At 41.1% G+C, this 14,147-nt stretch overlaps 1 protein-coding gene across 2 annotated transcripts; it reads left to right on the plus strand.

The window, feature by feature from the left end:
- The first annotated feature begins 7,176 nt into the window (after positions 1 to 7,176).
- Positions 7,177 to 11,592, plus strand: LOC124306966 (kynurenine/alpha-aminoadipate aminotransferase, mitochondrial-like). 2 transcript variants are annotated; one of them, XM_046768185.1, is made up of 9 exons: positions 7,177 to 7,595; positions 7,678 to 7,729; positions 8,273 to 8,438; positions 8,545 to 8,731; positions 10,110 to 10,226; positions 10,295 to 10,618; positions 10,770 to 10,896; positions 10,996 to 11,204; positions 11,271 to 11,592. In XM_046768185.1, the coding sequence occupies exons 2-9, from the start codon at positions 7,726 to 7,728 to the stop codon at positions 11,334 to 11,336; spliced, it is 1,200 nt and encodes a 399-aa protein (XP_046624141.1). In that variant the 5' UTR covers positions 7,177 to 7,595; positions 7,678 to 7,725; the 3' UTR covers positions 11,337 to 11,592. The 2 variants fall into 2 exon arrangements, with proteins under 2 accessions (XP_046624141.1, XP_046624140.1); XM_046768184.1 differs by having other exon boundaries at positions 7,177 to 7,729.
- Positions 11,593 to 14,147: the final 2,555 nt, after the last annotated feature.

Below are 14,147 nucleotides of genomic sequence, written 5' to 3' on the forward strand. Positions count from 1 at the left end.
TTTAATAAACTTTTTTTTCACCCCAAAGTGATTTCAGATCTTCAATTTGCCATACCGACGAAATTGCGATAAAATAACTGAGAATACTTATAATCCATGTAATAAACCGCAACTTCATTACGACCACCATCGTACGAAGGTGTAAATTTCGCTGCATCAGATCGCATATCCTGGAAATTGAAATTTGGAATTAATTTTCCTACTTGCAATATATTATATGTAAGTATGTATATTCGCGCAAGCTGTGCAAAGTTTTCGCGCGCATATTTCGCACGGCCTTCTCGAGTCGTCGCGCCAATCTAAGAGTCTGCCACCACCACATTGTGTGTACACGCCATATCTGAAACGTGTACTATTAATACGCGTTATGCATAGATATATACCGCGCGATTCGAAACTCACCGTCTTACAGCTCAGCGGAATTTGCGTGATTTATTTTTGCCCCCGTAATGTAGGTCTGCAAAAAAGAAGGAACGGAAAGAAACGTGTCTTTCGCATCTCGCTGTCATCGTCGCGCATACGCATAATATATATGTTGTAGACATTGAACACGTACAAAAAAACACACATTGAAGCATGCTCAATTAATTGGCCTGGCCTAGAAAACGTGAACGGTAAATTCACTTGTTATTATCTCACGTATAGAAGGAAAGAAAAAAAAATTTTTAACTTTTAAATTAAAAAATCAGGAATGTCCGATGTCCTCGTATACCTACGCAGTATACCTACATCTAGATATAAAATGAAAACGAGAAACGTTCGACTGCGGACACTCTGACGAATTTATATGACTTTCTCGTAATCTGTACAAAATTTTCTAACGGGCCAACATTGCACACTTTTCAAAATTTGAACGTTCGAAAACTTGCTTATCGCTTGTGAAAACAATTATCCTCTTCATTTTTCTTTCGTTGTTGAAGTTTTTTATTTTTTTATTTTTTGCTCCTCGTCAATTCCTCGCTCGAAATCACAGGAACGGATTGTTTGTGTTTGCTTTTCGTTCTCCGTTTCTCAACCATGCGAATCGTGTTCTAAATAGATTAATCCTATAATCAGGGTGAACCAACCGAGATGAATAATCGAAAGAGTGTAAAAAATATAAGGAAAAGATGAGAATAAACGATAGATTATACGCAATGGAGTATTATGTTATTGTTGTTATAAAAGTCGCGTCTTGACTTTCGTAAATTGCGATTGATACCGAATTGCCAAATGTAACAATCAAATACTGTATAATATCCATATGTATATAAATATGGTGTGGGATAAAATATAGTAGGAAATAAAAACGTAATACTAAATAAGAAAGATAGGAAAGGGTGAAATCAAATAAAATTATATGCAAGGAAATGAGAAGAATAGAAGTGTTGAAGCTGAAAAATAAAGAGAGAGTATATTGTTCTGTATATGTTATGTCGTATGTAAATTATAGTTAGCATATTTACTCGATCACTCTCCTATATTATATATATAGCGTACGTCGACAAATGCATTAGATGAAAAAAAGCAAAGCAAAACCAAAAAAAAAAAAAAGAAAGAATGCAAAAAATGAAACTACTTTTCTTCGTGCCTTTTTGTATACAGCACATCTTCCATCGTTTAAGGTCGTATATTCGCATCTTCGAAACGGACTGATCTAATTCTTCAGAAAATATATTTTGCAACGCCACTGTTCGCTGTTATTTGCGCTAAATTTGAAAATTCACAAGATCTTCCTTTATACCTTACTGTATAAAATTTTTATTTTTTTTTTCGAAACTTTCGATACGAAGTGAAAGTCAATGGTCAATGTCCAGGATTTTTGTTCTTATGTAATCGGAATTGCGAGTAACAGCAAAGTGGGAAAAATTAATTTAACGAAAACTGCAAAACTTGTACTTTTCTGAGAAACAGAGCCTGTTTTCAAGATACGTATACCTCGTTAACTATATGATTCTTTAAATTGACACCTGAAATTCATCCGTGTATAATTGAATTTCTATTCTGATCCTCGCCCCGTTTGTCAGTCTTCAAAAATAAAAGGTATAAAAAAATTAAAAAAAAAAAAAAAATAACAAATGATATAAAACCACCGGCTAAATGCTACGGGAATTTATTTAAACACGAAAACATAGCATGTAAGTCATTGTTAATTGCAGAATATATCGGTTTACGACTACACTAGCCCAATATTTTTTATAAGGTTTTTTTGTTTTTGACTATGGGGGTATGAGATTAACGGATGTATGAAAATTGGATAAGCCTCGCCTCGTTTTCCATGAAAATATCACAGTACCAATTTGGTCAAGGACTGGCAGTAAGTTCAATGTTTATAAACTCGCCAAGTTAACTCGCCCTTCGTGATATACGAACCTAGTTCCATACTTGTGGCAAGACACAATTATATTTGTATTAATATCATCTGTTACGTCTATGTGACAGATATATATACCCATATACCTATACATATAATACACACAGTATATGTTTGTATACCTGTAATATCTATATTATTTATGTATAGGTATTACGTATATTTCGACAGTTGTTGAAAATTAATTATGACGATGATCGTTTTGTTATGATGAAACGAATTTTTTTAAAAGATAATAAATAAATGATATCATAAGTTGTATATTTATTATTGCCACATGGTTGACGCATTGTTACACGCACAATTCTATTCGAAAAGTATTATATATTATATTGTTTTATAACGCGAGTGGCCTCTGATTAAAAGAATAATAATTATATTGTACACGCACGCATATATATATAGTACGTATGTTGTATAGTTTTAAGCACGTTAAAAAAAATATTCATCGTTTCAATTTGCACAGTAATTTCGAAAGTATCCAACTGAACTTTTTTTTTCCCGGAATCGTCGGTCATGTACGTTTTATATCTGATCAGTTATAGCCCACACACACACACACACACACACACACACAAATGTATTATATATAAATTAATTTCAAGAAATGTTAAGTTGGGTTTTGAATAGTGGAGACAGGATATCGGACTTTTTATAAATATCAAGTCAAAATTAATTACAAACCCTGATGTTTTCAACAATGCTTGAAATCTGGCGTTGTAAAGTTGTCAGATCCTGAGTGGGTAAGCAATAATGAAAAACTATGCGATTGAGGGCATCGTGAGACAAATCAAAGATAATCGCAACAGGTATACAGGAAATTCAATGTCAGTCAAATTCTAGTTTCTCATCTCAAAAGGTACACAATTGATCGTCAACATGTAACGATCACTAGAGTTATTCGAAAGAAGTAAAGATGTATTTTTCTTAACGCGGGGCAAGGTTGTAATTATAGAAGAAAAGGAATTGGAATACTCAAATTTGAAACTCGCAGCTTTGTTGAATTTCAAATGTTTGCTTGAGAATTGCTCGTCCCGTGATTGTTGGTGCGGTTGAAAGTGTAGCTACAGCTTGACACGTAAAATTATACGTGTCGTTAATAATCTTGTAGATCTTCGTACTTTTATAATTTTTCTACTCTCCGGCGCTAGACTGTACGTGTAGTTTGATATTACATACGTACGAGTACATTTAATAACGAGTCAAGTTACGCAACTTTAGACTTTCAATTTCAAGTAGACAATTATCGTTAAAAATTGTACAGTTGCATTAGCTTATTATAACGTCTGAATTATGTACAGATATTACATAAATACGTACGCACATATTTAGTTTATTTTTTTAAAACTTTACGACTTGTGTAACAATACGTCTTATTGTATTGCCTCCTTATACTCTGTGCCAAAAATTGCGGCAATACTGGATAAAATGTTATTCGAAAACTTCACGTTTCCTCGTGTCATCACTTTACTTGCTCGGCTATCGTTGCCTGTAAAAGAAAAACAGTAATATGTGTTCCTTATGCCTTTTCGCAAACTGCAATAGACTTTATCATCCCTCACGGAGCATAGAAAAGATGCTGAACTAGATGACGATCAATAAATTATATCTACGTTAAACGTGTTGGTAGAAACGATACATAATGTGATTAGTAAGGAAGATATAAAAAGTTAAGTTTCCTTTTGTACATATATTATTTCAGTGAGATATGTTATAACTTGTATAATATAGTTATGGTATAAACTGTTGTAAAATGAGGAAATCGATGATGAAATTATATAGAAGAAAATAAATGAGTAATTGAAACAAAAAACATTTCGAGAAGAAAATTCACACGAATATTTTATCGTTTCTTAAGATGTTTCTTCGATGAAACGATTATCGCAGGCGATAAGGTGTTACTTTATTACAATAACTTTATGGACTCGAGATTGAATTGTATAACGATTAAAGTCTCATTAAATCCGATCGGGATGTGATTTTCAAATGATGTAGGATCGTGTTATAAGTTTACTAACCGATGACGAGGGTAATTTGTCAATTATTGTCATTCGAAAGTGTTACGTGTTGTCGAATGCAATTATAATTTTCACGGTGCGATAATTTCGCGCATGCAGAAACGCTGTTGTTTCGGTATTGATCTGAGTTTGGGATAATTTAAATTTACAGCTTAACGGTTGAAAATAAACCTACAATATACCTTTGACATCGAAATAATCTTCTAATTTTTAAGACTTTAATGCGGCCTGAATACGCCGATGAGTTCGGACTTGCTGGTTTCAATGCCAGGATCGCGTTAAAGAGACGCGCTACAGAAGCATGAGAATTGGGGGTGAAAAAAAAGGGAAAGTTGAATAAAAATTTGTCGTCGATACACGCCAAGTAATCGGCTTAGACCCTGCCTTCTTTTTTATTTGAAGGATTGAAAAGTATACTTTTACCATACATGAAATAATTCAATCCATAAGGCCACGCGAGTAAGGCCCCTCGCACACACACGCGCATACACACAAATGTGGCATCCCCTCAGCCCGCTCATCCCCAGCGCTGCCAACCCTCTAATGGCAACAGGTCGTAATCAAAGTAAAAATGGACCGTGTTTTGAAATTTTTAGGACCGTAGAAAAATTTCGCGGAGTACATATTTGGTGTTTATATTTTATGGTCGTACAATTATCACGATTGTGCTTTTTTTTCTCAAGGACCAGACAGGTTTCAACCACAATATTGACATTTTTACGTTCAAGAATATTTAAAACTAGCGATAAAGATTGTGAATTTTTCAATTATACAAAGCAGTTGCTGGAGACTTGGAGAAAACATTATTTTCTTTATTTTTGAATCAATAATTAAAAACATACAATCAGAAATGTGAATTATTAGGACAGTTTCTTTATACTTCCGTACCTACTTAATTCTTTTGCAATATATCCGAGGCTAGCTAAAAAATGATTTAAATTCCCAGAATTTTTCCAGGACCGCAAAATTAGCGTACGGTCGAAGAACTGGACCGTATGTCCGCAGAGGTGGCGAAATTAATGTACAAATACGCTCCTGACCGTACGGTTGACAATACTTGTCATCCCGCACTGCGCACGGCTCCCATTTCCAACACGAGCAATGGGAGCGATTAGCAGCTGCAATTTCAGATAATTTTCGTCACCTCGGGCCCCGCGGCAGGGCCATGTATCCAGGGCCCGCTGTAATTGAAAGAGTAGGAGGAGCGGAGTAAAAGGAGAAAAAATTTAACTGGAGAGCAAGACGAAAAAGGGAAAAGAGGCAAGAGGAGCACGAAGCGCGCGGCTACATGTCCCTTTAAATAATTGGACCACGCTCCTCGGGCTTACGCCCTGTTTCCTTGGAAGCGCGGCTTTTCTCCGTTCTCTGCCGGGCGAGGATCCGAGGCTTTGGGATAAATGAAACGAAGCTGTGAAAGCTGCACGCAGAAAGGACCCTCTCGACTGCGGGCGATCCTGCTGCAGGAGCTGGAGCATCCCCGATCCTCGGAAGTAATTAGAGAGAGCATCGTGGCGAAGAAACTGTGCGCAGGCATTCTCTCCGTCTTATATTACAAACTGGTGGTTTCTTGAGGCCGGTATTAACGTTGATGGCAGTCAGCTGTTCTGCATTGATTACATCCCCGTCACCCGGCCAGGGTAAGAACCACCTGTGCGCAGGCTTGACGTGTAATAACGTCCGTCGTGTTTTCGCGTGCTCGAGCTTTTTCCCCCTCCGCTCCCATTTCGTTCTTTCCTTCTTTCAGGCCCACCGTTTATATTCTACATTTTGGACACTCTAATTCGCGTGTCTACGTGAAAACACGAATATTTCGGGCGATTATACATTTTTTTCTTATACCCAGATATGGCCCGTGGAAGGATTTGAATCCGCGGCGCAAGCCACCCTGTTATCTCAAGCTCGTAAAGAAAATCCCGCACAAAGCTCCTTTCTTGAGCTTACGGACAGGGTCGTAATCCTATTTTTCAATTCCTCGTTTATCGCCAACTTTATTGCGAACATAACGCTCGCGACGTACACCGCACACCGTTTTGCATATGTTGCGCTAATCTCAATGGGTTCAGAAGTCAAAACTATCTATATCTTAAGCGCAGGCTATCGCGTCGGACGTAGAGGAAAACAATTCGTTTATCGGACGCTCGAAATACAGCCGGTATAAATTATTCAAAAAAAGTTAGTCACACATTCAATGCCGCATCATTCGATAACAGTTTAAAAATTTTAATTTCAGTCTCTGCGCCCATATAATATCCGAATGGATGCGTTGTGTAAATTGGTTCGTTTTCAAAACGGTTGAATGCGAATAAATTTACCAGTTCACAGAAAAATATGCGTAATTAAGAAAATAATTAATGTTTTTGAAGAGAAAGTAAAAAAGAAAAAAAAAAAAAAAAAATGACGTTACTTTTTCAATTAATAATTTTCTAAGAAGGGAAGGGAGGTCGCTGCTATCTCCACCTGAAAAAAGTTATGTAGGACCCTTTTGACCAGCTGCTATGAGCAGATCAAATCTGCAGTGGACACGAGGCCCAGGTTTACAAACGGCGCATACCAAACTCGCAGGTGAGTGAATTTTTTTTCTGCTTTTAACGTGTTTCTTGCATGAGTGAACGTAAGGAATGAGAAGTTCGAAGAATTTTTTAAATGTATTAACGGGGCGAAAAAACGCCGGGACGTGAAAGACCCAGATTTACAGACGGGAGGTGCCGAAGAAACGTTTGCAGACGAAGGGTTGATGCTGCTCTGAAATCAACACATCAGTTTCGCTCGGAAATTGAGACTTATTCGTCGACAAACCGTGGAACTGATAACATTCATTCGGATGTATCGTCAATAAGTCATCGATTTGTGAATCTTCCAAACTCAAAGCTTGCCATTTGCAGTAACCACCATACTTTTATTTAAACTCATTCGATTTTCTCCGACTTTTTCGTGAGTGTGCAGTCAGCGTGTCTGGCGAGAATTGCGATGTTTCACAGTCTGTGTACCTACAAACGTATTCTACTCGCTTTCGTACATCCGAGACAAGTCATGCGTGAAGCTTGAGAATGAGAACTTCTTCCGTTATCAGCACCGACCAATGGCACGTTACCCCTGAATTCATAAGATAGCCGAGAGTCGTCGTCGGATTTATAGTATTACCACGTGGTGGCTTCACCGTCAAACTCTCGCTCTGCTTCTGCTTATAATTGTTGATCTATACTTGTTACCCCGCGGTGATCGACGTGAGTTAAATTGAAGTTTCATCGTCATATGTTTCGAACAAGTTTCAGGCAATATTCCACTCGTGTAATGGATTACTCAAAGTTTATCAGTAAAAGGTCTGCGAGAAGGAAGTCCAATCTAATTCGTCAGATGAGTACGTATACATGTCACATCTATTTTTTTTTGTACTTCATACTCTGCTGTTTCTTACACAAAATCGCGAAAATTTAGGTTCCGTAATCAAAAAGCAACGTGAATAAAGAGCGATACATTTGAAGTACAGTCTATTCAGCTTTCTTGTTATCGATGCTGTTTTTTTCCGATAATCGCAAGTATCGTAATTGGACTTAACAACGAGTATAAGAGTAATTCATCCGACCATGAATTAATGAACATCACGCCTACGTTATCAATTAATAACACCATAAGCTAAAAAATTTCTCAAATTCCGTAAACAGCGAATGTTACGTGCGCGATGTTTCATTGGATATCACAATTGATACAATAATTATCTCCAGAGTCGATAGATAAGGATGTTGAAATTTATATAACCAGTACTTCAAATGTATGAAATCTCACGCGATCGAGTAATCGAATCGTACAACAGATTGGCAAAAATCGTTTAATAGCTTAAAAGTCTAACAAACCGACAAATTAATACCCAAATGCCATGAAAAAAAAATCTACCCATTTACAGGCGGAATCTACATGGCGAATCCAGATCTCATACCCTTCGCTGGCGGACTGCCGAACACCGAGACGTTTCCGTTTCAGGAGATAGACGTGACGTACAAAGACGGAACGCGGCACAAGCTGACGGGAAAGGATCTCGACGTGGCTCTGCAGTACGGTCATACAGAGGGGTGAGCACGTATTTCACACTTCCGAGTACGGCACCTCGGGGGGGTGTTTAAATTTTTACATCGCTCATCGATCGCCGAGCGTTTGATTCGTTCGTTCACTCCGCAGGTATCCTCCGCTGATGAAGCTTTGGCGAGATCTTCAAAACAGATGGCACTCACCCCCCCGGGATGATTGGGAAGTGCTCGTGACGACGGGGTCTCAGGAAGCCTGCAGTAGGATCCTTGAGCATTTCCTCGACGAGGGCGACGCCGTGATGGTTCAGGTCCCGGCCTACACCGGGACTCTGGGGGCGGTAAGAGACGGCCCAGATATTATTTTTCCGGGACGAGGAGGGCTAAGAAATGTAAAAGAAGGCTCTTTCCGGGGGGATGAATACGAAATTCGACGAAGCACGGCCCGTCGTTCGGTCGATAAATCCTGGGGGTGAAATGGCGCGTGACACGTTTTGCGAGGTGTCAAGGGTTCGAGCCGATTCTCCTGCAGCGCCGCTATTTTTCTCAACCGATTTGGTTCGCCACTGTCTACAGTCAGTCCGGGGTGCAAATGATCGGGCGATAGATGGATAGAAGTAAAAGCGGATTGGAATTGATCAGGGAGTGGAAAAGTCCGTGTTCGCTGGATTTAATGATCGTCAGAGGGAGTGTGGAGCGCGAAAATTAAAGATGAATTTTAATTAATCCCACCATGCGGAAATAAGTTATTCAGCTTTGACTGAGACACGATCTTCCGGTCTTATCACTTGCGACTTTCACGTTCCGGGGCGAAGCTTTTCGAGCTTGCGCTGATTAAAGTAATCGCGGTATTCACAATGAGATGTGATTAGTGCGACCCAGATAAAACCGAGGCTACGAAATTCGTTGCACAACCTCTGATCATCGATCCGGGAGAGATTTTAATTGAGCTACATCTGTCGGTGCTTTTGTTCGGTCAAAAAAAAAAAAAAAAATACGCTTCGGTTTTATCGTTAGATTGAAAGTTTCATTAGTTCACCTATGCAATTCCGGTCACGGCCAATTACGCTGCGCGTATTTTTCTTTACTTTATCGGGAGCTACACACGTGCGCTGAAACAGCACCAGCAATATGCGGTTACACGTATCAAGTCGAATAGAGCTACCTCTCCTAATAATGTAATTCAAGGCAATTTTCTCGGACCGTGAATGTTGCCTAAACGCGTTTCGTGTTCGGACATTTACCCGCGAAGTTACACGCACGAATTCAGACCAGCGTAATAAGATTACGACGGGAATTCTGTAGCCCGTCGGTTTAAGTAGGGCGGCTAACAATTATGCGCGAGGGGTTTCAGCGCACCCTTCATCCCCTGCGGAGTCCTAAACCACGTTAATACGTTTATTAATCAAACATACCGCAGCGGATCAGCACCGCCGTCAAGTCTAGCGATATGGTCCGGAGAAAATGAAGAAAAAATACTGTCACGATTTTATTACTATGAAACCGGGAGATGCGGAGACTCGCCTTTTCCGAGCACGGGCCGGGAATCCGGGCAGCTCAAAGAAACTTGGGCACTTTCTCGATTAGGCTTTTCCGCGTGATTTAACGGGCCGTGTCAGCCCGTCGGCACTCTAATCCTCGCGTCGCGAAGCGTCGCGTATGAGGCGGGTCCCGGGAATTGGGAGTAGAAAAATTTTCCCCCCTTTTTTCCCGCTACAGCTCGACCCCTTGGCGCCGGAGTTCATCGGAATCGAGCAGGACGCCGAGGGCATCGTGCCGGACAAGATCCGTCAAGTCTGCGAGGCGAGGATGAGGGATGGCCTTCCAAAGCCAAAGGTTGGTTCAAGGTCGACGGCGAGGCCGAGCGGAAACCCATGAAATATGTTCGTTCTTCCGCATTACAGCTACTCAGCGTCAATCCGACGGGTTCTAATCCGACCGGAGCTGTTCTCTCCGAGGAACGTAGGCGCGAGGTTTACGCTCTCGCCCAGAAGTACGATTTCCTGATACTCGAGGATGATGCCTACTACTTCGTCAACTTCCTCGAGCACCGTCCCACCAGCTTCTTCTCCATGGATACCGACGGTCGGGTAATGAGGGTGGACTCCTTCAGCAAAATCTTGAGCGCCGGAATTCGCATCGGAATTTTGACCGCCCACAAGGATGTCATCAGGCAAATAACCATGCACATTACCAGCGGGACGCTTCACACTTCCTCTTTGTCTCAGGTGAAAATTTTTCGATTTTTATTTCACGTCTTTTTGGTATCTCTTGAAACCTTACACTCCTTGACGGAACCAAAGACAAGGCCTGCCTTTGATCTCTCCGGTCTTGTCAGAGTTGGATTGACGTGATTGCAAAAACTGATATGTATTTAAGATGCTGGTCTACAAGCTGCTGAACACGTGGGGTCCGGACAGGTTCGAGCAGCACCTGGGAGAAGTTCAAAGCTTTTACAGAAAAAAGAGGGACATGATGGTGTCTCTCGTTGAAAAGCATCTTACTGGTAAACTGCTGTCTACGTACAGTACCTATAATACTTATACGCCCAAGGTTCATTGGCGATGTATCGAAACGTCACGCCCGTCCATTTTCGATTCCACAGGGCTGGCCGAGTGGTCAGTTCCCCAGGGAGGCATGTTCATATGGATCAAAGTCAAGTCGATCGACAACGTCTTCGATCTGGTAATGGAGCAATTCGTTGCAAATGGTGTTCTCGTTCTTCCCGGTCACGCTTTCAACAAAGACATCAAAGATCCCGACCAGCATGTGAGGCTCAGCTACAGCTACGCTTCTCCGGAAAAAGTTGACAAGGTACAATATTATATTACCACATTGCTACGTGACACCGTACGCGTATAATCAATGGTTTTTTTCCAGGGCCTCTCGATCATGGCGAGACTAATCAAGGAGCACATCAGGAAAAATAATGTTCAAGGGCAATGATGATGGCAATATTATAACGAGTCGTTTATACGAGTACGTCATTTTATTGCTATCCTCAATTACAGTTTGTCTGTTCGGTTTCACGATACTCTTATGTTATCGCACTGCGATATTGGATCCCATTGTTTTTAGCGAATTTTTAGCCATCGAATTTATTTCCGACGTGACGGAAATCACTTGCCTTGTACGCGTATCTTAAACTGAACAGACCAACAGTACGTTAATACAATTGAATAAATACCCGTCAAGCACCGTTCATTGCATTCGTATAAGTGAATTATTATAACACTCCGTCAATTTATCTCTCTCCCTCTTTCTCTCCATCTCGCTTGTTAACGGAAATCGTCCCGGTATTTCTATGATACATATAACCAGCACGAACCGACGTAATTATCAATTTACGAAATGTATGATTAATTCAACGTGACACGCAGTCCGTGAAAATGAAACTATAGTCCAACGACCCGTTGTGTCTGCTCGCTTTTCGGTTATTCGGGTAAATCGACACATCGAAAACTGGCGAGCCTTCAGTTCGGATGTAAAATCAAATGACACGTTTTCGCACCAACCGATTTCACACCCTCTCACCTTTTTTTCTCATATTTATAGATCGCAGACCTGATTATCTTGCAAAAGAGTTTCGTAAAAATCAACGCCTCCTTTTCGTCGGCCAAGATACACAGTCTGGTATTAATTTGACCTCTCGGAAAGTCAGTTTCAACGAGGTCTGCGCGACTCGTCAAATACTCCGTATAAACGTGGGTGCAGGTTGTCCGTGTCTGCGTCGCGGACGTTGCATGTATCGCATACACGTCAGTCAACACCGCGCAAGCCTGCAGACTCCAGTGACAATTATATTACGACAGGAATTCCATCGGTCGTCGGATTGAAGGGACCAATATTGTACGTGTCGACATTGACAAATTGGGAAAATACACCGCGGATTCGATGGAAGGATATTTGTTTGCTGAAAAATCGTGATATCTTTTCAAACCAGCTGTGACTAATCGCTGATGACCAACGTGGCCATAAGCCTAGTCAAGTGTTTTGGAACGTATCTTGAGTCATAAAAAAAAAAAAAAAACTTGCCTTGCTCATCACCGATCCTCTTAAATCGCAGTCAATTACGTGCGAGATGGATGGACGTGTTTCACGAAGACCTTTCGGATCTCCCCGCACCTTGTCTTCGTTAATACGCTAATTAATTATGTATATCGTGCAGCGGATGCGGGTCGTCGAGGAGTCTAGCTTGGTAATTTGGAGAACCCATTTGCATGAAAGGTAAAACAAAAGGCAAAAAGCAAAAAGTAAAAAAAAAGTATCTCCAGCAGGGCGACGGCGAGGATAATAAAATTTCGCGAGGTTGGCCGAGTAGACGGCTTCTTTTCCTCGCACCCCTCTCCGCCTTCCATTTATACTCTTATGCTCTATAGATGTTTTTTTCCCTCTCTTGCGGTGTTTAAGTGGGGCATAACGGACAATTAATTTGTAGTTGGCCGGCAGGAGTATCGCGTTTTTTTACCTCCTTCTTTTACCCTGTAACACAGGAGCCGATGCGAGGTATAATGACCAATTTGCGGAAGTTAGAGACGACGATCAATTTATTAATGTCGCAAGAGAGTATAAGAGCTCCAACTACGTATCAAACCAACACAAGATCGCTCGTTCCATCGTTGCTTAAGGAATATCGGATAAAAATAATACTATTTTAACGACCTGCCAAGCACATCGAGCTTCTATGCACGATGCACTGTATCATGTATTTTCGCTCGAAGAATTACGCGCAACGGTAAGTAAAGACGAGATATCGACGTAGTCGTATTGACAGCGACGTTGAATTGAGGCTGTACCCAATCTTACGCTCCCGTGAACGGGAAAAGTGTTATCGGCCTCCTATTCGCAGCTCTGACCACGAACACCTATATCCGTTTTCCCTTTCTCATAACTCCCTACGAGAAATAGCGTTTATGCGATTCGGCAATTTCAAATGGCATTTTTACGTTGCCCAAATAGAACGATGTATTAACACGTAAGCCGGAATTCTGCAACTCCGGGAAATTTTTTAATTACGAACAATGGCAAAGGATCATTTTACGTTCTAAGATAAGTTTCAGCTAGACTGAAAAATTGTAATTCTCGTAAACTACTTGGCGGTATAAAAATTCCCGGCATCCTGAAGCACGGAATCAATTCTCCAACGTGTAATTACATTTCGAGGTAGTAGGATAAGAAGATAAAATCATCCGGCTCCGGAGAACCTGTGAAAAAAAAAAAGAAACTAAAAAATTGGCAGGAATATAAATTTTATTTTCCTCTACGATTGCTTAAAGTAAACACATCTCCCACAACGGAGTTTCGAAATTCTAGTTCTGTTCGAAATTTTCATCGATAGCCAAGGTGTCCCGCCGACAATTGACTGAGGCAATTGATAGACACCCCAGGGTACCAATCGCGGCAACGAAAGCTTCGTATTTCAGTCTAAGAAGAGCCAAGCGGGTTCGCGCGACGGCTAGACGCTAACGAATATCTCCGAAAATATATAGACAGTCTTTGGTGTATTCACGTACGTGCCTACATACGTATGGATGTATGTACGTACACAGGCGCGGCAGAGGTTGTGGATCGGGGTTCGGGCCGCGGAGCAAGTGCAGCATTGTTGATATCGAGGCCTGCCAGAGCGACGTCGGGCCGCGGAATAAGGGCGAAGAGGGTGAGGGGTTGAAGGGGGGGGTGAAGGGGGGATGGACGAGGGGGTGAAAGGGGGAGGGGGGGGGGAAGGGCGTCGCGACGTCGGGGCCACGTGACCCGTCG

Source organism: Neodiprion virginianus, chromosome 6 (assembly GCF_021901495.1).
Source record: "Neodiprion virginianus isolate iyNeoVirg1 chromosome 6, iyNeoVirg1.1, whole genome shotgun sequence".
In the NCBI taxonomy this organism is placed as follows: domain Eukaryota; kingdom Metazoa; phylum Arthropoda; class Insecta; order Hymenoptera; family Diprionidae; genus Neodiprion; species Neodiprion virginianus.